Raw genomic sequence first — 24,383 nt, 5'->3', positions numbered from 1 at the left:
CCCATCATTGTTCCCCAGAAACAAATAGGATGGCTTCGCTGGTCAATTCTTTACATGTACAAACACCAAAAGCAGAAGAAACGCCCCGGCCACCCCCCTCCCCCCAAACCCCAGTGCTGGGAGAGCAGCCACGGCGGGCGAGGCTGCCTCGGGAACTGCAGAGCTGCTGGAGCTGTCCGGCTGTTCTGGAAACTTCTTTGGCCTCTGGGCTTTACCTGGAGGCCTCTTCCTTCAGCTCCTTGTTTTTCCGCACTTCCTCGGCGTGCTTGTCCTGGGAGGGAAGGGAGGGAAAAGGGCAGGTCACACACGGCTTCCCGGGATAAATGCAGGACGAGGGGCAAGAGAACCAAGGCAAAGAATGGCCGCCACAGGAGGAGAAGAGCAGGGTCTGCGAAGGCTCCTGGGAAGGGGCAGAAGGTGGCAGGTGAGACCAGCAGGAGGCAGGTGTGTGAGCCTGTTGTGAGGCCCCCCGGGAGCTCCTGGACTGGGGCTAACCTCCCATGGAGGACCCACCACGGTGACCCCAGGGCCCACCAGCCTCTCCCTCCGTCCCCAGGCCGTGCTGGCATTTGCTGAATGCGCTGCTGGACTTGATACAACGAGCAGCTCAGTGTAGCTGCTAGAGTTGCTGGTAGAACAGACAGGCCTCATTGAAGTGCCCCCTACACACTCATGCAACTTCACTGCTTTTACTTCTTGTCCATCTCCTTAGAGAAAGTCGTCTTAACCCACTTGGTGAAAGATGAGGGCTCTTAAAGTTTAAACTGACAGAAGAATTTTGGAAATGTTATCCAACTCCAAAAAGTGGACTTTCTTACCAGTGTTGTGAGAGGACCCTCTTTTGTTTTACAGAGTAATGAAGCCAAAAGATGGGAAATGACTTTGAAAGCCCCCCAGCTGTGTGACCTTGACCAACTGGCTTCACCGATCAGGCCTCTGTTCTCTGGTCTTAGAGGGAGGGGCGTGGATGGGAAGCTCTATCCCTCTAGAAGTCTGTGATTTCAGCGTTCCCCTCGAGGGCTTCTCACAGTCTGCCATATTGTGCGTGAGTCTGGCGCATGTTGGATGGTGACCTCCTTGTGGACAGGGACCATGCCTTTTTCTTTGTTATAACTCCCACTTCCCACTGTGGCCCCTTGCGCATAGTAGGTGTTCAGTAAACATTCTCTGCCAGACCGGCATCGTCACATCCAGATATCAAGACAGCCTGGTGTAGACCCCCCGAGGCAGTCCAGGTTCCCAGGATGTACCTTAAACTACAGATCTGTCCCTGGAGACGCCCTAGAACTTTCCACGGCCCTGGGGAGAGTGTGGGGAGTAGTGTGTCTAGGGCAGCAGTTCTCAACCTTGGTAAACGTCAGCGTGACCTAGGAAGCTTGTTCACCGCAGGCCCGCAGGCGCCATCCCTAAAGAGCTGGGTTAGTAGGTCTGGGGGGGGGGGGGTGGTGTCCAAGCATCTGCAGTTTTAAACTTTACACCAGGTGAGTCTGGTGCAGACGGTCAGCGACCCACACAAACGCTGACACAGAAGGCATTGTTGAAGGTGTCCCTGGCCTGGAGCAGCGCAGAAACCACACACCCGTCTCTCCTTCTACCTCCTGCCTTCACCCTTGAGCAAGGGAGAATAGGGGTCAAGATCCCGGAGGAGTGAGGCCCACTCAAATGTCTGCGCTGACATCTTGTTTCTTTGACTCTTACCTCACCTCCAACGCTATTACTCCAGAGTGTGGGCCTTCCCAATCTCTGCACCTCAGAATCTACCTCCATTCCCAGGTGAGCCCACGGGGTAGGACCCTAGGATTCTGGACTCTCTCTCCTTGACCTCCAGTAGCCCCTCTCTGACGAAACGCTGGCAGGATGGTTGTGGGCTGGTCTCCCTGAGACAGATGTTGAAAGAGCCACCTGGACTCGTAGCCAAAGAGCTGGATTGTAGCCCCAGCTTCACCACTTAGTAGCTGTGTGACCCTGGGCAAGTTATTTAACCTTCTCTGACATGGTTTCTTCACTAGTCACATAAAGATAATGCCTATCCTGCTTACCTCGTGGAGTTGTTGTGAGGATAGGGGTATGAGGAAATCAGTGTTTTGCAGGCTTTCAAATACCATCTTACGGCTCTTGCCTCAATTATTTGTTTTGGGTTTGGCCTGAGAGCCCATGCCCCATCCTATCCCAACCCCAGATTTTTTTCTGCAAGAGTTTGCTCCAAGCCATCCCTGAATAATTGGAGAAGACTAAAATCAGACCCAGATCACTTCCCTCCCATGTGACACTTGGTGGAGGCCGTGCTGCCCCTAAAAGGATGGAGTGGGTATAAGAGCAGAGGGGCTGCCACATGCTGGCCAGCTGCAGGGCCTACATAACATTCAGATCCCTTGTGAAGAAACCAGATCTTTCTAGTAGTTGTGGCCAAGGGCCTGAAACTCTAGGTGGATGGGCAGGAAGGATCGGGGACCACGCTGCTCACCATGGGACGAGGCCACCGATCAGGTCCCGGGAGTCACCGCGCAGCAGGCGGCTCCTGGAAATAAAACACAGAGCTGGAGCTCTCCCAGGAGCTGCAGGAGAAACTGGGACGGCCTGAGACTCAGGAAATGAGGCCAGCGTGTTCTCAGCAGGATGGGCTGTTATTCTGCTGACATGTGAGACCAACCCCAGTCTCTCACGTTTCTCTTATTTAGATGACACCATTTGGTTTATTGACCAAAGGTAGCCTATTGGAAAAACTCGAGACGCAGTCAGTCTATATGAAGAGGGGTGGAGAGAATCATGTTTCCTGGTCAATGGGCAACTGGGCTCATCCTGCCCTCGGCTTAGAGCCAAGAGCTCAAGTCCTCATCTTTCATTAAATCCAATCAGTCCATTCAAGGATGGAGCCAGGAATGTACAACTGCTTGCTTATCCATACTCCCTTGCATTAGGCAGGCTCTCTCTAGAAGATAAGCGGTCTAATGTCCCTAATACAATGAGAAATTTCAATTGTGTAGCTGTGCAGCATGTCCCCCAAGGAATTCCAAAGCTCGGTTCATGTTTCTTGCCTATGACTTCCCAAATCATCCCTTGGAACACTCTAAGGATCCAGCCTAACGAAAATATCCCCATTCCTGCTCAAGGCTGCTTGCTCCCTGAATGACACATAGGTCCATCATACTTGCCGTGGAAGCAAGAGAGAGTCCCAGGAGTCTCCTCTCCCATCTGAGAACACCTACCTTCTCTTGCAGCCGTTCCAACATGGCGGCAAGGTGGGCCTCCCGGTTCTCCTTATTGGATTCCATCTTCTGGGCCAGTTTTTCCTTAGCCATCTTGATGAAGTTGTTGTTTTCCTCAATGGCTTTTTGGATCACCTCCCGCTCATGTTCTCTCTTCTCTGCCAGGTGCTTCAGGAGCTCAGCTTCCTGGTACTAGGACAGCACAAAGAGGGAAAGAGGCCCTTGTGGGTGAGCATGCTGGGTGTTTATTTACCATCATGACTTAAGAGCTCCCCACCCAGAAAACATGCCTCCCTGAGCCTGGTTCCTGGCCTGCTGGCAGGAAGCAAGGACCCTTCTGGTTTCTCCTACCATAGCCTCAGTTGCCTTTGTCTCACTGCCATCATACATTCATTAATTCATTCATTCATTCAAAAATACTAAGTGACTATATACTATGTGCCAGACATTAGTCTAGTAACTTGGGAAAGAAAAAAGTCTAGTAGAGATGAGACATATATAACTCTGCCCCACACTAGCATGTGACATATATCATACGGGGTAGAGAGAAAATGCTCTAGGAATTCAAGGGAGGAGAAGATTATTTTCTGCGTGAAAGATGAAGAAAAGTTTACACAGAGATGGTATCATAGTATCAATAGGAACCATGGAAGGCATGTGGCGGGGCGGGGGAGGGGGGGTGGCGGGGAGGGGCGGAAATACCGACCATGACCTTCTTGCCCCTCCCCCAATTGAGGAGCCCTTCCCTTAATTGTCTAGCCTTTCCCTAAATCCTTAGTGTTTGTCAATGTCTTCTTCCTGTCACTGTGCGTGTAAGGCCACCTCTTGGAGGTATGTAATGCCTATCCCTATGCCCTAGCCAAACTGTAAGCTCCTAGAGACCAGGGACTTCCACTTCTTTGTTTCCCTCAGTGGTGCCTCATTCTCTGCCCTGCACATGGGAGATGCTGCCTAAATATCTGTGGGTTGGTGGTGACCTAACGCCAGCTCAGGACCATCACCTGTCTTCTCCAGCTCCCTCCACCTCATACTGAGATGGAGGGAAGAAAGGATGGCACTTACCTTCCTTCGCTCCTCAGCTGCTTCTAGTTTCTTCTGGATCTCTTCTAGTGATGGGTCTCGCCGCCTGGGTAGAGAGGCATTGAACTCGGGCACCCCATCGAAGGAGGGTGGCTTCAGGATGACTTCAAAAGACTGGCCCGAGGTGCATTTGTTCAGCTCGATGACTTCCATGTCAGAAATTACACACCAGTTCAGGTCCACCGTGTCTGCTGCAGAGAGCAGAAAAGGGGCTGCTCACCCCCGAAGACTCCATGGGCACCCAGAAAGCATGCGTTACATGCACACACACGCGGGAGGTCTGGGGTCCCCAAAGCAAACCAGTAACCGGGGTTCTGGGCCTGTCCTGAGCATGGCACCTAGGGTCATGGGCTCTGATGGGGCTGGAGGAGTTGGTAGCCACAGTAAGGTCTCAGGTTCCACGAGCGGGGGTCTCAGGATCTGTGAGATCTAATAACGGCTGAGCAACTGCTGCTGCTTTTGCTGCTGCCACAAGGCTCCTCTCGTAGGTGAGCTCCTGCTGGAGCGTCATCAGGTGGCCAGCAGGGTGCATTCACCCACCACCCACCAGCCCTCCGCTCCTCAGCCCTCTGCGAATCTGATGGCTCGGCCTGTTGACACCTCTCCCGCCCTCTCCTACCCTGCTCTCTTCTTTCTCTCCAGTCAGCACTGTCTTTCCGCTGGCTTTGATCTTTTCTCCTACACTGTCTCCCACACCAGCCTAAACAGAAAAAACAATCTCAGGTAACCCAAGCACTCCCACCTCTCATTTCCAGACCAAACCCATCCCTTCCTTTTACCCCCAGGAAATTGAGAGGTGACCTGTTCCCCAGCCCCCCTGATCAGGACATGGCCATTCAGTGCTCCCCACTAGCGTCTTGGGACATGGCGTCCTGGGACTCTGTGGCAGGTCCCAGGCAGCATGGCTATCACAGAGCCTCCTTGGGGGGACCCAGGGGGAAGTCCTCTTCCCACCTCTGGACCCTCCCAGAGCATTCTCTACCCTTGACTGAGGAGCCTTGGTGACTGTGGAATCTAGTGATTTGCGCCACATCTTGTCTTCGCTTCTAGGCTACATGTTCCCTGAGGGCGAAATCTGTCTGCTTAGCCTCTTCGTCCTCCACAGCATCCATTTGTTAACAAATGCACAACAGCTGAGATAAAAGCACTCTGCAGAGTGTCTGATTCAGACCTTCAGCTGCTGTCTCGGTGTCCAGGCCCCACACCCGCCTTCACACAGGGCTTAGACCCTCAGAATCAGCCATGGCGATGCCACTGATTCCAGGAAAGGAAAGGTGATGCGGGAGGGGAGTTTCAGGAAATTGCTGTACTCATGGATACAAACCACAGGAACCCTCCAGCAGTCACCCTCACATTGAGGCCCTCACTTACCTTCATATTTGTAGGACGACTTATTCAGGGGGTCGGCCAGGAAACAAGAGCAGAACAAAGACACCAGTGGGAGCTCCTTCATCTTCTCTTTGTAGGCTGCGAAAACACCCGGCACATGAAGATGTGACCACTCCTAGACTTAGAAGCCAGCATCCGTGCGAGTCAGGGTGCCTGAGCAATCAGGGGTCACCGGGCTCCACAGAGGCACCCAAACCACCCAGGCTCACCCCTGTCCGGGGATCCAGCCCCCTTAGCTCTGAGTGGCCCTCTTTTGGATTAGTCTGTGTGATTAGGACCCACTTCTGCCCACCTATTAGAACCTGAGCCTTCCAGAGCATCCAAGTGACCCCATCTTACCCCCAGTACCTCGTCTCCCTTTGTGGAACTGAATATAAAATGCCCTCAGGTAAAACCCCAAGCAGCAGCACCTTCATCCCAGCCTGGCACCCAGGACCTAGCTCTCTAGCCACCAGCACTTGCCCAGGGTGTCCATTTCTTTTGCTCCAGGATACAGGAAATCCACCCTCCATTTTACTCAAAGTACTCAGCAGTGCTCCCCTGAAGGGTGAAGAAGCTCACCACCATCCCTCTGGCCTTGCGCCTCACTGGGTGGCAAAGTCAGGCTGTGAGCCTCCCCTGGCCTTCCCAGCACAGGGGTCAAAGCCAGAGGGGCTGCTGTCTGTGAGGCCTGGAGCAATACTTACCCCCCACCCCCCACTGTCTAGTCTCTCTGTGCCTGGGGAGGCTTTGAAAGCCAGGAGGTCACAGTTAGAGCTGCTGTGTTGACGTGCAGCCCACACCCCCAGCCCTGGCCCTGCGCTCCCAGAGCAGCCCCCCTCCATCCTGGGGCCAAGGCCTCTTGTTTGAAGCTCAGGCTCCCTCGGAACTCAGCTGAGCCCCAGCTCAGCGCCCGGGTGCTTCCCCACTCATGTACTTCTACAAGCTGAAAACACAGTGAACTGCAAAAATCAGGCACGTACATTGTAGAAACTTTTTAGGAGCACACGCAGATAAGTAAAAGGACCACAGCTCAGCTGTGATCCCGCCCACTATCTAGAGAGAACTTCTTCTAACCCTCAGGTGTACTCCTGTCCACCTTTTCTTGTTTTCTGTGCATCTGTCCATGCATGCATGTGTGTACAGCAACACCCGAGGCTGTGGTGCCTATCACGTAAAGAGGTTTTGTACCTACCAGCGAGGGTCATGTTTTCTGGAATGTGAGAGATGAATCCAACTAAAAGTCACAGAGTAGGTCTGTCACAGCTCAGGACACTGTCACGAATCTGAGAAAAAGAGAGCATTTTACCCCTGACAGGTTATTCTCGTAAGGAAGGTCTCTACACAATTGGGGCAGGAGTCCCAGGAGGCACCTCGGCTGCCCCCACATCCAGGCCCTCTCCACATCCACTCTCCCTTTCCCCAACGCCAACCACTGTGCTAATGATGGTTTCATAACTGATTTCCTAAGGCCCCCTAAGTGTGCAAAGATGGGTTTTCCCAAACTGTGTGGATCAAGGCTGTTCGTCAGTCTGCCTGAGTAGCTCAGTGGCCTGGCCCAAAGCCAGGGTTAGGGTGAGAGACAAATCCTAAGTCAGAATCACCTGGGAGGTGGTCATGAAATAGCTATGTGTCCTGAATTTCTCCCTGCACTCACCCCAGACTTTCTCCCTCAGCCCATTCTGCCATGGGTGAGAGGGAATTGGATAGAGCATATCAGAATACCTCTTCAGATCCCCCTTACTCCCTTCCCCCAAAAGAACCACTGTCCTAAGCACTCCTTGACCCCATTTAAGACAACCCTGACTATGAGAAGGGACGAACATTATTCAGGAATGATGTCATCACGTGTTCAGTGCAGAGACAGAAATCAGCTCGCAGGATTACGGCGGGGGCACAGTGGCAGGGCTCCATACACAGCAGGAGGCCTGGGGAGCCAGCGAGGGCCCCATGGCACCAGCAGCACCTGAACTGAGTCTTCAGTGATGAGTCAGAATTAGGGAGGAGTTGGTAGAGAGGGCATTCTGCCAAGGGAGCAGCACACACAAGGGCCAGTGGGAGAAAGCTCAGAGTCTGTGGGGATCTGAAGCTGGTTGATGCTGGGCCAGGAGTGAAGGAGGAGGGGGAGGTAAAACAGGAGAGGCAGGGAGGGAGCAGAGCAGGGAGTGTCTGGGGGACACAGGGCAACGGGGCTCCACTGAAGGCCACTATCTGACAGAGTGAGGAATGCCCAGCAGCGAGTGTCTATCATGGGGACCACTTGATCCTTGGCCACTGTGATCGTTAACTTCTGTGTCAACTTGACTGAGCTAAGGGATGCCAGGATAGCTGGTAAGACATTATTTCCAGGTGTGTCTGTGAGGGTGTCTCCGTAATGGAAAGTATTTGAGTCAATAGACTGGGTAGAGATGGCTCCCACCAATTTGGGTGGGCACCATCCGATCTGTGGAGGGTCCTCATAGAATAAAAAGGCAGAGAAGGTGAATTTGCTCTCTCTGCTCGAGCTGGGACCTCCATCTTCTCCTGAGCTCCTGGTTCAGGCCTCCAGACTGAGACTGAAACTACAGTACCGACTTTCCTGGGCGTGCTGCTGGCAGGTGGCTGAGGGTGGGACTTCTCAGCCTTCATAATTGCGTGAGTCAGTCTGTTATAATAAATCCCCTTCTATATATCTCTATATATCCTACCAGCTGTTTCTTAGGAGAACCCTGAACAGCCACCCTCAGTGGTCACTGTGCCAGCGGGGGGTGGCATGAGCCAACACCTTCACTGCCTGCATCTTCACAAGGCAGCGGGACTCAGAGACTGACTTAGAATCCTTTCCTTTCTTGATGAGGTGTTTTTCCCTCTGGGGAGCAGAGTCCACACTGACTGGGCGCGGCAGGGGAGCCAATGGGAGCAGTGAGCTCAACTCTGGCTTTCGGGCTAGACCAGTGTGAAGTCAAACAGACTTCACCTCTCTTACTGGCTGTCACCAGTCACTTCACATGTCTAACCTGTGCTTAGTTCTGCACAGAGTTGTACAAATTAAATAGGAAAAGGATGTTATGGCATCCAGCAAAAACAAGGTGCTTAATAAGTGTTAGTCTCCCTTCCTCTGCCTTTTCATCAGAGTAGCTCCCAGGTGCCACACACCTGCTCTGGAGTCATCACCTGTGGTCCTCACCAGCCCTGCAAGTAAAGGCTGTGGTCGCCATTTGCAGATGAGGGAACTGATGCTCAGAGGGTTCATGTGGCATGCTCAGTGTCAATCAGCTAGAAAGTTAAAAAGCAGAGATTTGAAGCCAGGTCAACCGGCCTGCAAGCGCTTTGCTCCCTGTGGTGTGTTCGTGGTCTTCTCCTTGTTGTGCTTTGGAGCCAGAGGTGCCCCTTTCACGCCACTCCCGAGGCAGCACAATGGGCCTCTCTCCTCAGAGTCAAGCTGATCCTGACAGTACCAGTGAGTCCCTGAACAGGGAGGGGGACCGAGTGCCTGGATGCGACATCCCTGGTCATGAGGCTCCATTCTACACAATCTCCGCTCATGACCAGGCTGATTGATGAGGGGACTGGCAGAGTGAGCGAGCCCTTGCCAGGACAGGGGGCGGCCTCAGAATTGAACCTGGGTAATGGCTCAGAAGTGGAGGTCCAAACAGGGGAAGGGGAGGCAGAGAAGGAAACCCTGAGAAGGAAGGGCCTAAGCCGGCTTCTTCTGTAGGAGCCGGTAGCTGGAGTCAGGGACCGTGCCCCTCGGCCTGAACTGGGAGTGGTAATTAAGACCCTCCCTTCACGGAGCACTTTACACATTACAGTCCTTGGCACCTACGTTACATCAGTTGATCTTCACATGAGGCTGGGCTAGGCTGACAAGGCAGGCAACATCAGCTTCACTTTCAGACAAAGAACCTAGGGCTCAAGGAAGTTACGACTTTCGGCTAAGGTCACACGGCTAGTTGGTGGTAGAGCTGGCTCTAGGATCAAGACCTTCTGACTTGTAAGCTCTTCCCTTGTGGTCAGTGAAGGGACTAGATGCTACTTGCTGTTCCTCCATGGTCCTGGGGACAAAGGGGAAGCCAGTCTGGCCTGAAGACTCGTGTGGAAGATATTGTGCTATGCTAGGAGTTTTAGGAGCAGGACGAACCAAGTAGGGAAGACAGGTCAGAGAGACAGAGAAGGAAGACCAGGGCAGGGAACAGGAGACATCCAAGAGATGGGCAGTGGTATGCACAGCCAAGGGATTTGTGACTGAGAACTCTTGATTTCACAGGGTTGGAGTCTGTATAACTAAAACTGCATATTTTACAGCATCTACAATGTGACAAATGCTTTCACTTTAATTGTCATGATGCCTTTGTGACATAGAATTACTATCCCTATCTCATAGATATGAGGATTGAGGCTCAGAGAGGCTAAGTGACATTTCCAAGGTCACTCAGCATAGTGGGTTGGATGGTGTCCCCCAATAAGGTATGTCCAGATCCTAACCCCTGCAAGGGAATGTGACTTTATTTGGAAAGGGTCTTTGCAGATTTAACTAAGTATCTCAAGATGAGATCATTCTGTATGATCTAGATGGTACCAAAATCCAACAGCAAGTGTCCTTAGGAGACATACAGAGGAGAGACCCACAGAGAGAAGAAGGCCATGTAAAGATGGAGGCAGAGATTGGAGTGGTGCAGCCACAAGCCAAGGAATGTAGGGAGCCACCAGCAGCTGGAAGAGGAGAGGAAGGATCCCCTCCCTAAAGTCTTCGGAGGAAGTGTGGACCTGCTGCCACCTTGATTGTGCCCTTCTGGACACCAGAACTGTGAGAGAATGAATTTCTATTGTTTTAAGCCACTGAGTTTGCAGTCATTTGTTACAGTAGCTGCAGGGAACTAACACACTCAGTAAGTGACAGAGCCAGGGTTCAAATCCCTGATTCTCTCGCCTTCTCTCAGCTACCAGTGTCTATGCATGGTCTGATGTGCTCCCCAAGATAATCTGTGTACACGTACCTGTGGGTACATGGGGCCCTTATACATCCTCGTGCCAATAGTCATGTCATTTCTATTGCACTCAAGACCCAAAAGATGTTGCTGCCCATGGGACATTCTAAGAAAGGATATAAGGGAGTAGCAGGGAGGGCAAGACTCTTCTGCAGGGCCCAGCAGTGCAAGGGGGTCCTAAGCCATTGGGTGGTGGCAGCCACAGTAGGGAGCCTAGCTTTATCCCTAACTGACATCCTGTGGCATCCTCATTGGATGGGGCCAGTCACACCCACCTCCCCAGCACTCAGCCTGGCTGCGTGAGGACTCTAGATTGTCTTATGAGTTGGACCCAGATTGAACACACATCCTTCGGAAGATCTGGTTATGCTAACCCATGGCCTGGAGGCCCTTCAGAACAGCTCTTAGGTACCTGTTCTCCCATCTTAAACACCAACAACACAGGCCACTCTCCTAGGCATGTCCAGTCAACCAAGGGCCCACAAACCAGCCTTAGTCTGGACGCCTGGGCCCTACAATCTTCTCATGGTACCATGGAATCTGTTAAATGGCTTGGAGGTTTGGGTCATGTCATCATGCCACAGCAAACTACCTGCAACAGAGTGGGGCCACCAGGCCTATTCTGGGACTGACAGAGAGGGGCAGTGAGGGACGTTATTGCCCAAGGTCAGAGAGGACAGAATGTCAGGAATTCAGGGAGGCAAGATGAAGATTGAGAAACATTAGAGGCGAGAGAAGGCATGAGGCCATGAGGTCAGGCCCATCAGTGGGAGAGTCTGTCCAAGACATCAGACATCAGAGCATCATAAGACAAAACTCCATGTTGAGGTAAATATGTGGCCCCCCTAGAGACTCCTTGCATGTCTTCTGTTAAGGCAGAGGCCAATCCCAGGCCTTGGATAGCCCCTAAGGAAGACCAAGAAACTGACCTCATGCAGTGGTAGCAAAGATCAAGGGGCCCCCAACCGAAGGCTGATGTGTCACAATCACTCAGCCAATGACCACAGACCCAGAGCTGGAGCTCAGGAAGCAGCCTCCTGCCTCCGCCCAGTGCTCACTCCCAAGCACTTTCGATGGGTCCAGACTGGTTGGTCAAGAGGCAGGGCCTCCTTGGGCAGCCCAGCCCCTGTGCTGTCAGTTGTCCATGTAGCCTAGCAGGTGGTGAGAGGACTCAAGCTTCAGATGACAAAGGTGAGAGTGTGATGGGGTTATTATGCAATTCAGGCTCTGCAGTGCCTCTAACCTTGCAATAGATTTGGAACTTGACTGCATGCTGGGCGTGTGGACTGGGTTTATTGGGGAATGGAGTAGGCCCACTAGGCTGCGTGCAGGATGCATTGGGATCAATTGCTAGAATGGGAACGAGAAGATCCGAGACCTCCAGACCAGGGAAAATTTGTACTTTATTTTCTATTCATTAGGAAGCCACTGACGTCTTTTGAATAAGGAGAGAGAGGAAAAGTTGATGCTGATGATAACAGCAATAATAATAATAGCTATCACTTCTTTAGCACCTGCTTGGTCCCAGGAAAATCACAGACATTATCTCACTTTATTCTCTGAGGTTCTTTTATAATGAGAAAATGGAAGATCAGCAGAGTCAGGTTAATTACACCAAGTTATACATGTAGTAAGGGGCGGAGCTGGTAGTTTCATTCTAAAGCCCATCTCTGTCTTTTGCTTATACCCCTAGTGCAAAAAGATTCTTCTGGCAGCATGAGCTTGGGGAAGAGATTTGGAGGGGAAGACTGGAAGCTGAAACTAGGCACAGAGTGATGAGGACCTGCCCAGAATGAGTTACACCCTTCTGTATGCATCCGACCCAGTACTGTTTCCAACTGTTTGCAAACTGATCCACACAATTCCCCCAGCTCCAGCATCTGAGAGTCTTTGTATGGAAAATCAAGTAATCACACATTTTTGTTGCTGATCTGAACCATTAACATAACTGGTAAAATAAATTAGTTAGCGATAACCCCACCAAGCAGAGATCCAGGCCATCAGGAGAGGAGGTAAGACGCAGAATGAGTAAGTTTTGATCGGGAGCAGCTGATAGTGAAGGCCTAGAATCAAGGCTATTGACTGACGAGGGATCTCATGGTGACATGGTGGCGGGAAAGATGTCTAAAGTGAAGAGATCAGAGTCCCCCGGTTCCCCTCGAACATCAGAATGTCCAAGATGGAGACAACGGGCTATCCTTGGCTGGGGGCTCTCACCCAGAGGAAATACTAAGGCTCTTTGATGGCCACTGGACTGGGGATGCTGCAGGCACTCAGTGGCAGGGCCTGGCCAGGCCACACATCCTACGTTGCACACAACAATCCCACACGACGAACAACTGTCCCTTCCAAATGCCAACACCTTCCTCCCCGGAGACCTGAGATCCTAAAAAGTCACACTGAGTTGGTGGCAGAGATGAGACCGGAGTCCAAGCCTCTGGATTCCAGTGTCAGTGCCCTCCCCCTTCAGGCCCATCCTTTCCCTCCCCCACCATACCAGAATCGAGGGAACAGTCCACACGGGGGCTACCAGAGCAGCAAATATGAAGACAGGGATGCAAAAGGGATGTCATAACAGAAGGACTTTTCTTTTCCTGAGGAAGATTCGCCCTGAGCTAACGTCTGTTGCCAATCTTCCTCTAGTTTTTCGTATGTGAGCCACTGCCACACACGGCCACTGACAGACAAGTGATGTAAGTCAATGCCCAGGAACCAAAGGTAGGCTGCCAAAGCAGCGTGCGCCGAACTTAACCATTATGCCACCAGGGCTGGCCCAGAAGGACTTTTTTACATGACCAGAAATGGTGACCCACACTCCCAGGCTTTCTGTAATGCAGTCAATGACTAGGAGCCAGTAGAGAAGAGCATCAAGCTCTCAGATGCTGAATGGCCATTTCCTGGGTGCACACCTGAACTCCTGAGATGCCTCTGACTGCCTACATGGCCAAAGTGAGCAAGCATTTTATTTGTCACTACAAGAAATGCCCAGACAATGCCATCAGGATGTGTTAAATCCCATGTGGACTACTTTTGAGGGATAAGAAGCTAATGCATATCAAAGTGATTTGAATAGAGTGGTCCCTGGCAGGGTGCTCAGAGATGATATAGGAACTCTGGCCTAGAATTAGGGCAGGGAAGCAATGAGTTCTGACCCCAGTACCCTGACCACAAGCAGTACAGGGAAGTAGCTCTTTAGATCCACACCTATCATCAGGCTTTTTAAAAGTCCTGTTGAATTTATATAATTACCTGAAACAAGCTGTATGAACCACCTGAATGTCATGGACTCATATCATCTCTGTACAGTAACCCTGGTTGTTTTATGCTGATCAGAAGTCTCTGATTGGCAGCCCTATGCCTTATTTGGGTTAAAAAAAAAAAGGAGATAAATTATTTTTTCATGAATGTGGTTTTTATTCTTTCCACAATGTTTATTGAATATTTAATTCTGTGCCAAGCCCTCAGCTAGGTCCTAAAAAAACCACAGGGGTTTTTGATGATGAAAAAGCGAAATAGGTCCCCTGAGTGGGAATCCAGAGCCTCTGGAAGTTTTGCAGCTGCTCTGCGGGCCCTCAGCAATCCTCTGGCAGTAACATGGACCATGTTGTGAAGGGAGAAGGAGTGGGTTTCAGAGCATAGGCCAGGAAAGGACTAGTGAGATGCACAGAAGGGAACTGGGCAACGCAGAATGGTGCATGATGGCCTGCCTGTGGGGAGCTGACGCTTATCTAACTCCCACCCCCCAGTTTTGCCTCTGAGGGCTTCAAGAGGAAGAGATGGTGGGAAATGTGGTCAAGAGAACTTCTAGACAGTCCCTAACAGGCTCAGAAATGCAGCTCCCATTGTGCTTCTAGGAAACAAGGAGAGGTCACCTGTTGGCAAGTGGAGGGCTCCAGGGCCCTAAGTGTGAGGGACCCCGCCTAGTTGTGACAGTGACGTTGAGAGGCGAGCCAGAGAAGGAAGATTGAGTCTGGGGAACAGACAGCCCCAAATATCCACAGTGATGGCACTTTCTGGGCTATTTTTATTTTCAATTTAATATGTACAGAGGAATCAACATAGAAGTCAAGTTCAGGGGCCTGGACTTCCATTCAGTGTCACCAGATGGAGTGCAAGGCACTGTGACCCAGGTACTGAGCGAGGTCTGGAGGTCAAAGCACTTGGAAGCTTCAGCAGACAGAACGAGCCCTCGTAATCTCACTCCCAGTCACGAAACACAAATATCTCGTAGTGCTTTACAGTTTGCCAGGCACCGTCAAGTGCATATAGCTGCATTCTATATTTAGAGCTTTAATTACAAACACATTAACATCATATTTCAGAACATCTATGTGACAGAGAAAAGAAATCCCTGTCATCTTGCTACTTTTTGCTGTTGGCACTTCCTTCTAGTTTTTTTTCTATGTCTGTTATTTTTACACAGTTGTAACCTGAGCATATATATTTTATCATTTCATTCTCTTCAAATCCTGTGAAATAGATACTATTATACCTATTTTACAGATGATCAGTCAGGTAAGAGACTTAATTTGCCCTAAGTCTTATAAGTAGAAAATGACAAAGATGGGACTTGAGCCAAAGTCGTCTTCCATCCAAGTCCAGCTGTTTCCAGTAAAGTTCCGTGGTGCATCCTCATATCCAAGGCCAAGTGTAAATGCAAGTAAGACAGAAGACTGCCGAGGCGAGCGGTTGAAGGGCACACGAAGGCTTGCCAGCTCCAACCCTCCTGCCCGTCCTGAGCGGCCTCAGTGCTTACAGTTCTCACCGTTAAGCTCACTGCTGCATCAGGCCCTGCCTCAGAAAGTCCCTGTTAAAATGCACACACGTGGCCTACCAAGTGTACTAAATCATTTTCATGTCAGTGCAGAACAAGCAATAGACTCATAGACATTTCCAGGTGTCAGGCTCTCCGGCCATAGATGGGAGGAGCCTAGGAGATCTTCAGTGTTTCCATTTCCCACCCCTTTTCAGATGAGGAGACGGAGGGCCCAAGAGGTCCAGTGCCTTTTCCAAGATTAAGTAGGAGAAGTAGGACCACGTTTCTGGCCCACATTTAGCTACACTAAAGGGAGAGTCTTATCTTTTGCAATATTACTCTTGTTTTCCTTGTTCTTTCGTTCTCCTCCAATGCTTTGTAAGTTTTACATCTTGTTTTTATCTTTAAGTCAAAATCATTTCCATCTTTATTTCACTACAGGAAGAATGAAACAGTATCTAATTGTTTTCCTTGTGTTGATGAAAGCTTTAGCAGACTTTTACTTCCTCACACTACAAACCTTCTGATTTCGTCGCAGTGATCTGGATTTTTCAGTTCCGGATTATGATTACTGATTTCTTTCTTACATTATTCATTCAATAAATATTCATTGAGAACCTACTGTATGCACTATGCAAGGTACTGGGAGGAATACAGCGATGCATTTAATAGACGGATTCCTTAGCCTCAACATAGTCGCCATTTGCATTCAGCTTTATAGACATGTTAACTATAATTAGACAATGACTTTAAATTCTAGTGTTTTCTTTCTTCATGACCATTATTACTATCATAAACTTTTTTGGACTTGGCTCTTTAATTTGATAAAATTTTTTGGTTCGCAAGACTACTTCTGGAGTAATTTTTTTTTCCAGAAAGGGTTCATGGAATACTTGTTGAGTCCTTACATATCTAGTGTGGTGGCAGGTGCAGAAGATAGACAGACCCATCCCAGGATCAACAGTCAGTTGTGCCTGGACTGTCAGCAGACAGAGCCTATCCATCTGCCTCCACAGACTTGGTCTGAACCTTGCTCCCTACCTGGTCTGGATTTCTGGGCACCGACATGCAAATGATCCACTGGAACTGCATTCTGCCCATCCCCTCCCTGGCTGGTCTTCCACGCTGGAGGGAGCACTCAGCTCCTTTCTCTGGAGCCCCATTCTCTGGTTTGTTCTCTGAAGTCCCAGGTTGCCTGTGCCCTGTCATAACTTAGACCAGCCATGCCCAGGCTCCCACCCCTTCTGATCAGTTCTGCCCTCTGGCCTCCTACCATGTGCCTCTGAGAGCAGGACCCTAAGGGAGTTTTAACTGATGGGAAAGACCAGTGAGGTTTGGTAGGGAAGAAGGATGGCGTGTGTCCGGGGAGGCGGGCGTGGTGTACCTATATCTGTGTGTCTTGCTGTCTTCCTGGTGGGACTAAAAATGTAAAAACCTGAAAAAATGCTTTTTAAAATGGCAAGAGATTTTTTTTTTGTCCTTGCTCTTCCCCAAAGAAAAACAGGAAAAGTAACCTTTTCCAGACTATCACATCTCTAAATATAGCAAATTCTAATTTAATAAGCAAACTAAATTATACATGATGCATGTTTATTTCCCAAGCCTAAAAAAACAAGGAGCAAGAGAGAGGGAGGGAGGGGGAGAGAAGGAGGGAGAGTGTTTGGTTCCCTACAGGGCATCATAAAAATTAAAATTTGCATGTTTTATAATTTTTCCCCAAAATTTCTATCTCCCGTCCCAAAAGAATGTCTCATTTTTACCCACTCATGACTTCAAAATATCTGGGAATTCTGTCTCCAAGTGAGAATCTCCAGGTCAGTAGGAAATAATATAAAAATATCAAGAGGGTCTAGGGAGAGGATATCAGGGCTTCAGGAAAAATTAAGCCTTTCTTTGGTTATGATCTTGGTTTTTTAAATATTCAATTATTATTTAAAGTCAAGAACATAAAAGTACCGAATTTTCGTGTTCTTTCTATACGGTTGGTGTAATGTAGACACTCCTTCTCTCTTCCCTTCCTTCGCTGTGACCTTCTTTCCTGTTCTTCTACCTTGTTCTCTGGGTGTCAGTTCCTCAAACTTTATTGCTGTATTCTAAGTTTTATTAGTCTGCCCATTTCTCTCCCATAGGGCAAATGTGGTTAAAATGACCTAGTCAGGTGAGAGAAGGCAACCAACCTGGCTAGGCCCTGGGATTTTTTTACTCCACCAAAGTGAAATCTAGACATTAAATAAAAAATGCAAGACACTCCCACCACCCCCCTGCCAGCGGTTCAACAACCTGCTCAGGAGGGACAGCATTAGACTAGGCCTCTCTATCTTTGCTGCGTCCTTTAGAAGAAGGTATCTCCCTAAAGAAATGTAGTTTTCCATTTAAAACAAGACTCCTTGGGTTGAGTCGGACTTTGGGCACTTATCTTGTACCTGGTAATAGGGACACAGGAACGAGACAGTTCTCCTTGCAAGAAGTTCATAGACTACAACATGGATGAATCTTGAGGACTTGATGCTAAGTGACATAAGCCAGTCATGAAAGGACAAATGCCTCGAGATTCCACTTATATGAGGTGCCTAGGGTAGTCAGATACATAGAGACAGAAAGTAGGATGGTGGTCGCCAGGGGCTGGGGGAGGGGTGGGGAGTTAGTGTTTAATGGGGACAGAGTTTCAGTTTTATAAGATGAAGAAAGTTTTGGGGATGGATGGTGGTGATGGTTGCACAACAATGTAAATGCAGCTAATGCCACTAAACTGTACACTTAAAAATGGTTAGAATGGTAAATTTCATATTATGTATATTTTATCACAATTAAAAATTAAGAAAAAGAAGTTCACAGTCTAATAAGAGTTTTCCATAGGCTAATAGTCTTATAGTTAGAAAAGTCAATTAGAAGTCACTTAGCCTGATGTTTCAAAACTTTTCTCTTACTGGGACCCACAACAAAGAAATACATTTTGTATCATGATCCAATATGTGTATGTCATGATACTGACATACATATATAGATACATATATATGGTCACTGATACACACACATAACTGAAATATAAACCTAAATATATTTATATCTGTTTATAAATATACTATATATAAATATAAAATGTAATATATTTATATCTCTTTATAAACATTCATTTATAAATATATTTATATTTATTTATAAATATACATAAGTAAAAACAAGAAACATTATTTACTCTACTATATGGGATGGTGTCTTACTTTTTTTTCTGCTCTATTTTACTAAAAAAATTACAATCCACAAAATTGATTTCAGAATCCACTAATGAGTCTCAATGTATAGTTTGAAAAACACTAATCTAGACCAATCTCCAATGCAATGCAGAAATCTCCTCTATGGCCACCAGCTGGGTAGTCATCCAACTTCTGCTTGAATGTTTCTGTGATGGGGAACTCACTCCCTACAATGCTCTATGGTGGATCCATCTAGCAGTTGAAGATCCTCACGCTCTCCAAACCCATTCCAGAAACCCTGAGACCTGCTTACAGATGCTCAGGCGCTGGTGGTGATAAATGGACTTCCAGGAGGAGTGAAAGCACAGTTCCTAGCAGCAAGCCAGGGGTTTGGGGCGAGCTTGGGGGTGGCCAGCCCCACAGGACAGAGCAGGGTCTCTGAGAGACGCCAGCTCCCTTCCATGGAGCCGCCGCTGAGAGCTTTCCCCGCCGCCTCCTCACTGCTCACTCCCGCACAGTGGTTGTTTCCTCCTCTGACAGATGATCTCATTCCCCCTGGCACCCTGACTCCCTGCCTGTGGAGAGGTTTCCTCCCCGTGGAGGGGGCCTCAGCCCCAGCAGAGACAGATTCCCCCACATTCCCTCCTACCGCTCACTGCCCCGCAGGGCTCCGGCACCACCACTGGCGCCCTCCTACTATTCTCTTGGTCTCGAGACACAGGGTTCTCCCTGCCCAGGGTATTTGGAAACAGGCTGCCTGAATCTTTCGGAGCCTCCCTGGGGTTCTGGAGACCTGCCCTTTTTCAGGACAATGGGACCCCTCCACACCTGACTGTGTCTTCCTGGGAAGAATAAAACAAAGACAGCACCGCCACACGGGGACACAACTGGCCACTGGCCGTCAAACCCCTGGGTCCAGGGGATGAGGAAAGGACAATGCCTAAACTCCTGGGAGGATGGTGGGCTGCGCAAGGAGGGGCCTCGCTCCGCCACAGGCAGGGACCAGGGCGTGGCAGTGTGGCTCCTGCAGTTTGCAGCCTTGCTGCCTCCCGAGCGGCCCAGGTAGGATCAGGTTGACCTCAGGGCGGGGCGGGGTGAGGAAGAGGCGGTGATCTCATTCCATCCTTAGCAGCAAGAGAAAAAAGTGACCCAGTACAGGTAGAGGAGAAGGAAAAGGATGATACAAATGGGAAACGGAGCTGAGAACAGCTGTGGCCGAGAAGGGAAATGTCAAACCCAGAGCAGCTGCTAGCTTGAAAGGGGGCTGGAGGTCAGAACCGGCTCCAGGGGAAGCCGGACTCAGAACAAATCCGTTCTCTCTCAGCAACAAAACATTTTTATGCAGAAAGAACTCACCATGGACATCTGACCCAAGAGACCCTGGCAGGTCCACCCGCCCTCTGTCTCCTGAGCTCGGGAATCGAAGGAGCCTCTGCAGCCCCCTCGCCCCTCTGCTGAGCACCATTCTTCGCCTCACCCCATTTCCCCCAGGATTTGGCAAAGTTTAATCCACTGAGTGAAGCCAATGGTGACACAATAGATTCCAGACCCCTCACTTCTCCTCTCTGCAGCTGCTGTTTGGGTTTTGTTTGTCTTTTGTCTGAAAAGCTTCAAATAATTCGCATTTCATTTCTACTTACCTGCAGTCCAGTTAGAAGCGAGCTGTTCGCCTCCTCACTCCCTCAATTAGTGGTACCCTGGGCTTCTCTCTCATCAGCACCACTGCTCTGCTCTCGGCATGACATCATCTCCAAGCACCGTGATTGGCCAACGGTGGGTTGCCTGGCAATTGGACAGTCTCCTCTGGTGGAGCAGGGATTGCCTGAGTGAGTAACTCTTAGCAGGCCAGGGAGTGGAAGATGATGTCAGACAAACAGCCTGCTTTCCATGCTGCCTGTGGAGCTGGGGAACCAGAGGGTGAGGGTGGGGAAGAAGAAAGAAAGAGGGAGCGGTACAGGAGGGTGGGGGTGTAGGCACAGCTGCAGCTGAGCCGCCCAGCGAGAGGGAGCACCTGGAGAGGGGGATGATGAACGATTTCCAGAGACTTTAGCTTTTTCAGATCTGGGGGTGGGAGAATATGGAATCTAGAGAAGAAATCAGAAAGAACAGATGAATCCTAAAAATAGCTTCCCGGAGGGCTTGGTGTCTATTTGCAGCTCTGTCGGAAGGGCTGGTGGGTTTGAACAGTGACTGGGAAGGCAAGGAGGGGCTGCAGGCACCCCAGCCCTGGAGCTGGGGAGGGTGTCCCACAGGGGTCCCAGGAGAGCAGGGCTTCCCTCTCACCACCTCACTGTGATGTTGGCCACACCACTGCTGTGGCAACTTGACCAGCACTGTTGGGTCCTCATAGCCCATCCAGCCCATCTGGGCCTTCCAGAGGGAGGAAGACCATGGCTGAAGCTGAGGGTCATCACTAGCCTGTGATTCCTACACGAGGCAGAACCCTGGGGAGAGGATAGGTCATCGTGGCAGCTTCTCTAGTTCCTCAGGCAATGGGGGCAGGGAGTCCCTTGCGAAAACCCCTCGGCCTGCCCACCCTCAGCCAGTTGGCTGGAGGTGGCACAATGAGGCACAAGGCAGCCTGTGGAGCGAGCCCCCCTTCTCCAGAACTCTTCTCCTGATCAAAGCTTCTGGGGGTGTGTTCGCCACCCCATTTTAAAACTGGTTAAAAATGTATGCTTAAAGTATACAGTTCGGTGGCGTGAAGTACATTCACAACGATGTGCTACCATCCCCACCATCCATCTCCAGAACTTTACCTTCACAAACTGAAACCCCTCACCCATTAAACACTGACTCCCCCCTCCCTCGCCCCACAACGCCCGGTCACCTCTGATCTACTTCTGGTCTTGATGAATTTGCCTGTTCTAGCAAATTCATTACCTCATGTATTACCTCATGGAAGTGGAATCATACAAAATTTGTCCTTTTGTTTCTGGCTTATTTGACTTAGCAGATTGTCCTCAACATTCATCCACGTTGTAGCACATGTCGGAATTTCATCACCTCACCCTTTAAAGGAGGGTTTGTTCAACCACAGTCAATTCCGTGGACCCTCAGCCTCTGCCGCCACCCCCTGCTGACTGAGAACCTACATAGAGACAAAAAGTTACCTTGAATTCAGCCCATGCTTTTAAATTATGGTTTTAAACTACAAGAGCACCAAAGAGCATTTGCACATGGCAGTTTGTGCGTGTATAAGATGTGTCAGGGGATCATTCTGCTGGCGTGCTGGGTGGAAGCAGCTTCTCAGGCCCTGACACTCACCCCCAGCCTGTGCCTCAGAGCTGGGACCCACTGGTTGGCACCTCACTGCCCAGTGCCCCATGCTGTTCAGCAGGGGGTCCCAGATAGACATATACCTCCAGACGCCCCACTTCACAGCAGGAGGGGAGAACACCCATTAGGTTGCCCCTCTGGCCAACCATGCTGGGATGGCCAGAATAATGAGTGACCCTCAGCAGTGTGGGGAGTTCTCAAAGCTCACCCACACTGGTCCTGTCGTGCAATCTCACAGAAGGGCTGCAAGGCAGCAGGATGAGAACCAGTCTTCCATTTGAACAACATGCTTATCATGCATGCCACATGCCACTAACCCAGGACCCTCAGGACCCCCAGTGGACCATTTCAGAGGGATCAGGAGAGCGTAAGGATAGTGAAATGGTTTCCTCAACGTGTGGAGACAAAAGAGGCCACACTGCACACCGGGCTGGAACCAGGAATCTGAGCAAACCTGAACTGTGTGGCTGCCTCTGCAGGCAGGGGCCTCTCTCCCCTCCCCCAGTCACTCTCTCCTCTTCCCTCCCAGCCCTGAGAAGTCTGGGACTCCACAAATCTGCAGGCTCTGGCAAGTGAGGGGAGGCGGGGAGGAGACAGTGAGTTGCCATGGTGATGGGAGGCAATGAGAGCTCCTCTGCTGCTAGGGGAGGGGAGCCCGTCTGAGTCCCCCTAACTGACTGATAGGAGGGTGGGGCTGGGACAAAATTGCATGGGAGGGAGGAACAGGACATCACGGCCTGAGAGCAGAGATCAAGGTTGGGAGACAGAGTATGGGGAGGGCTGCCCCATTTTTAGAATTTCTAGCTACCATTTGAGTACTAAGCTGTGAGGGCTGCATATATACACATTCCCAAGGTATATATATACGATATGAATATATATGTTCACGATGTTGTGCTGCCATCCCACCATCCATCTCCAGAATTTTTCATCTTCCCAAACTGAAACTCTGTTCCCATTAAACACTAACTCCCCCTTCCCTCTCCCCACACCCCCTGGGGAAGATACAATCTATCAATCTCACAACAGTCCTGTGAGAAAGAGATTGAGGAGCCCATTTATGAAAGAACGAGAGTCAGATGGGAAAGGTGACCTGCTGACAGCCTAGCTGTTAAGTGGTGAGGCCTAGATTTGGCCTTTTCTGGGGAAGGGAGATAGTACCAGGGAGAGGGAGAGTGGGTGGAGCCACTGCCCTGGGACTCTCCCTGAATGGGAGAGTCCCAGGGCTTCCCTGAGGGGCCATAAAGCAATATGGTGATGGGAGAAAGAAAGAGACATGGGTTTTGTAGGAAAATGTGCCAAGTATCAGGTCCAAAGGATAAAGGGTGAGGAGAGACCAAAACCAGGAGAGAAATCAGCAAGGTCAGAGCTGGGAGCTTCCGAGGGTGGGGTCTCCATCAGGGAACAGAGGGAGGGGAGGGCGGATGGGCAGCGTGTTCCTCACACCTCAAAGTCCAAAGCCACCATGAGCTTCGCTGAGAAAGGTGGGCAAGCAGAGGCTGTCCCTGGGCCTGCTGAGTCAGCATGGTTGAGCCAGCCGATTGGGATCAAGCCGTCTAAATGCAGCAGCTGGACGTTAGTCAAAGGAGCAGAGGTCACTCTGCTGATGCCCCCTTTCACAATTCAGGCTGCACTGTGGTAGTGACACTTGACGGGGCTCTTGTGGCCATTCCCAGAATCTCCAGGCGCTGCCTGGCTGCACTGTGGGGACTCCAATCATTGACCTCTTCCAAGGGTGGGAACATGACCATCTGCGTGGGGGAATGGGGACTCTGCATCGTCCTGTTGACTTTGGCATGTGGAAAGAAGCAGCAGCATCGATGGCTGATCATCCAGAAGTCAGGCATCTGAGGGCAATCCCTGCTCAATGACTCCACTTGGCAATAAGTCACACTCGCAGCCTCCGGGGCACAGAGGACAGTGCCCAGTCCCCAAAGGGGCCTTGGCCGTCGCAGAGGCAGTTCCACTGTAGGGCAAACTGCACGGTCACCTTGGGGACCCTCGACAAAGCCCTGTTCGCTTTCCCAACCTCAGGAAATGGCCTCACGCAGGAATTCAGAGTAGCTGATCACTGCCCGCACATCTGCTTCACTCGCGCGCTGATGCGGTTTCTAAACCACAGAAAGTAAATGAGCATTTATTTTCTGCCTCTTTTTTAGGAGGAGACTAAGGTTTGGGGGACTTTTTTTTCTGTAGAATGTGTTGAACTAAATCCTGTCAGATGTTTACTTAAATAAAAACAAGTGCACTATGCAATTTTTTTACAATGTAACTGTTAGTTCTCTTGAAGAGTGGCTATTGTGACTTGTGCACTTTGTGACACCGGTGGCTTAGATTTTTTCAGTCAATTGAAATACAAATAAACTCAGCCAACCTGAATTTAGGCAATGCTGCATTGCCAGAGCTGTTTGTTTATGCTGACAATTATTTGTAAATTAAATTGTAATGGCAGTTAATATTTAGAACAAGAACATTTGATGTTTATAAAAACGACATGTAGGGGCCGGCCCAGCGGTGTAGCGGTTAAGTTCGC

The 24,383-nt window shown here is 50.1% G+C and overlaps 1 protein-coding gene across 1 annotated transcript; it reads right to left on the bottom strand.

Moving 5' to 3' along the window:
* Positions 1-204: 204 nt before the first annotated feature.
* On the bottom strand, positions 205-20,240 carry STMN4 (stathmin 4). Its single transcript, XM_046657291.1, has 6 exons — positions 20,212-20,240; positions 6,850-6,940; positions 5,658-5,753; positions 4,269-4,477; positions 3,207-3,398; positions 205-271 (listed from the first exon to the last, which is right to left on the bottom strand). Exons 2-6 carry the CDS (start codon positions 6,860-6,862, stop codon positions 212-214), a joined length of 570 nt encoding a protein of 189 aa, XP_046513247.1. The 5' UTR covers positions 6,863-6,940; positions 20,212-20,240; the 3' UTR covers positions 205-211.
* Between the last annotated feature and the right edge of the window lie 4,143 nt (positions 20,241-24,383).

The sequence above is a fragment of the Equus quagga genome, chromosome 3 (assembly GCF_021613505.1).
Source record: "Equus quagga isolate Etosha38 chromosome 3, UCLA_HA_Equagga_1.0, whole genome shotgun sequence".
NCBI lineage: Eukaryota > Metazoa > Chordata > Mammalia > Perissodactyla > Equidae > Equus > Equus quagga.
Note: the sequence above shows the minus strand (reverse complement) of the source record. Positions and strands in the feature narration are given on the sequence as shown.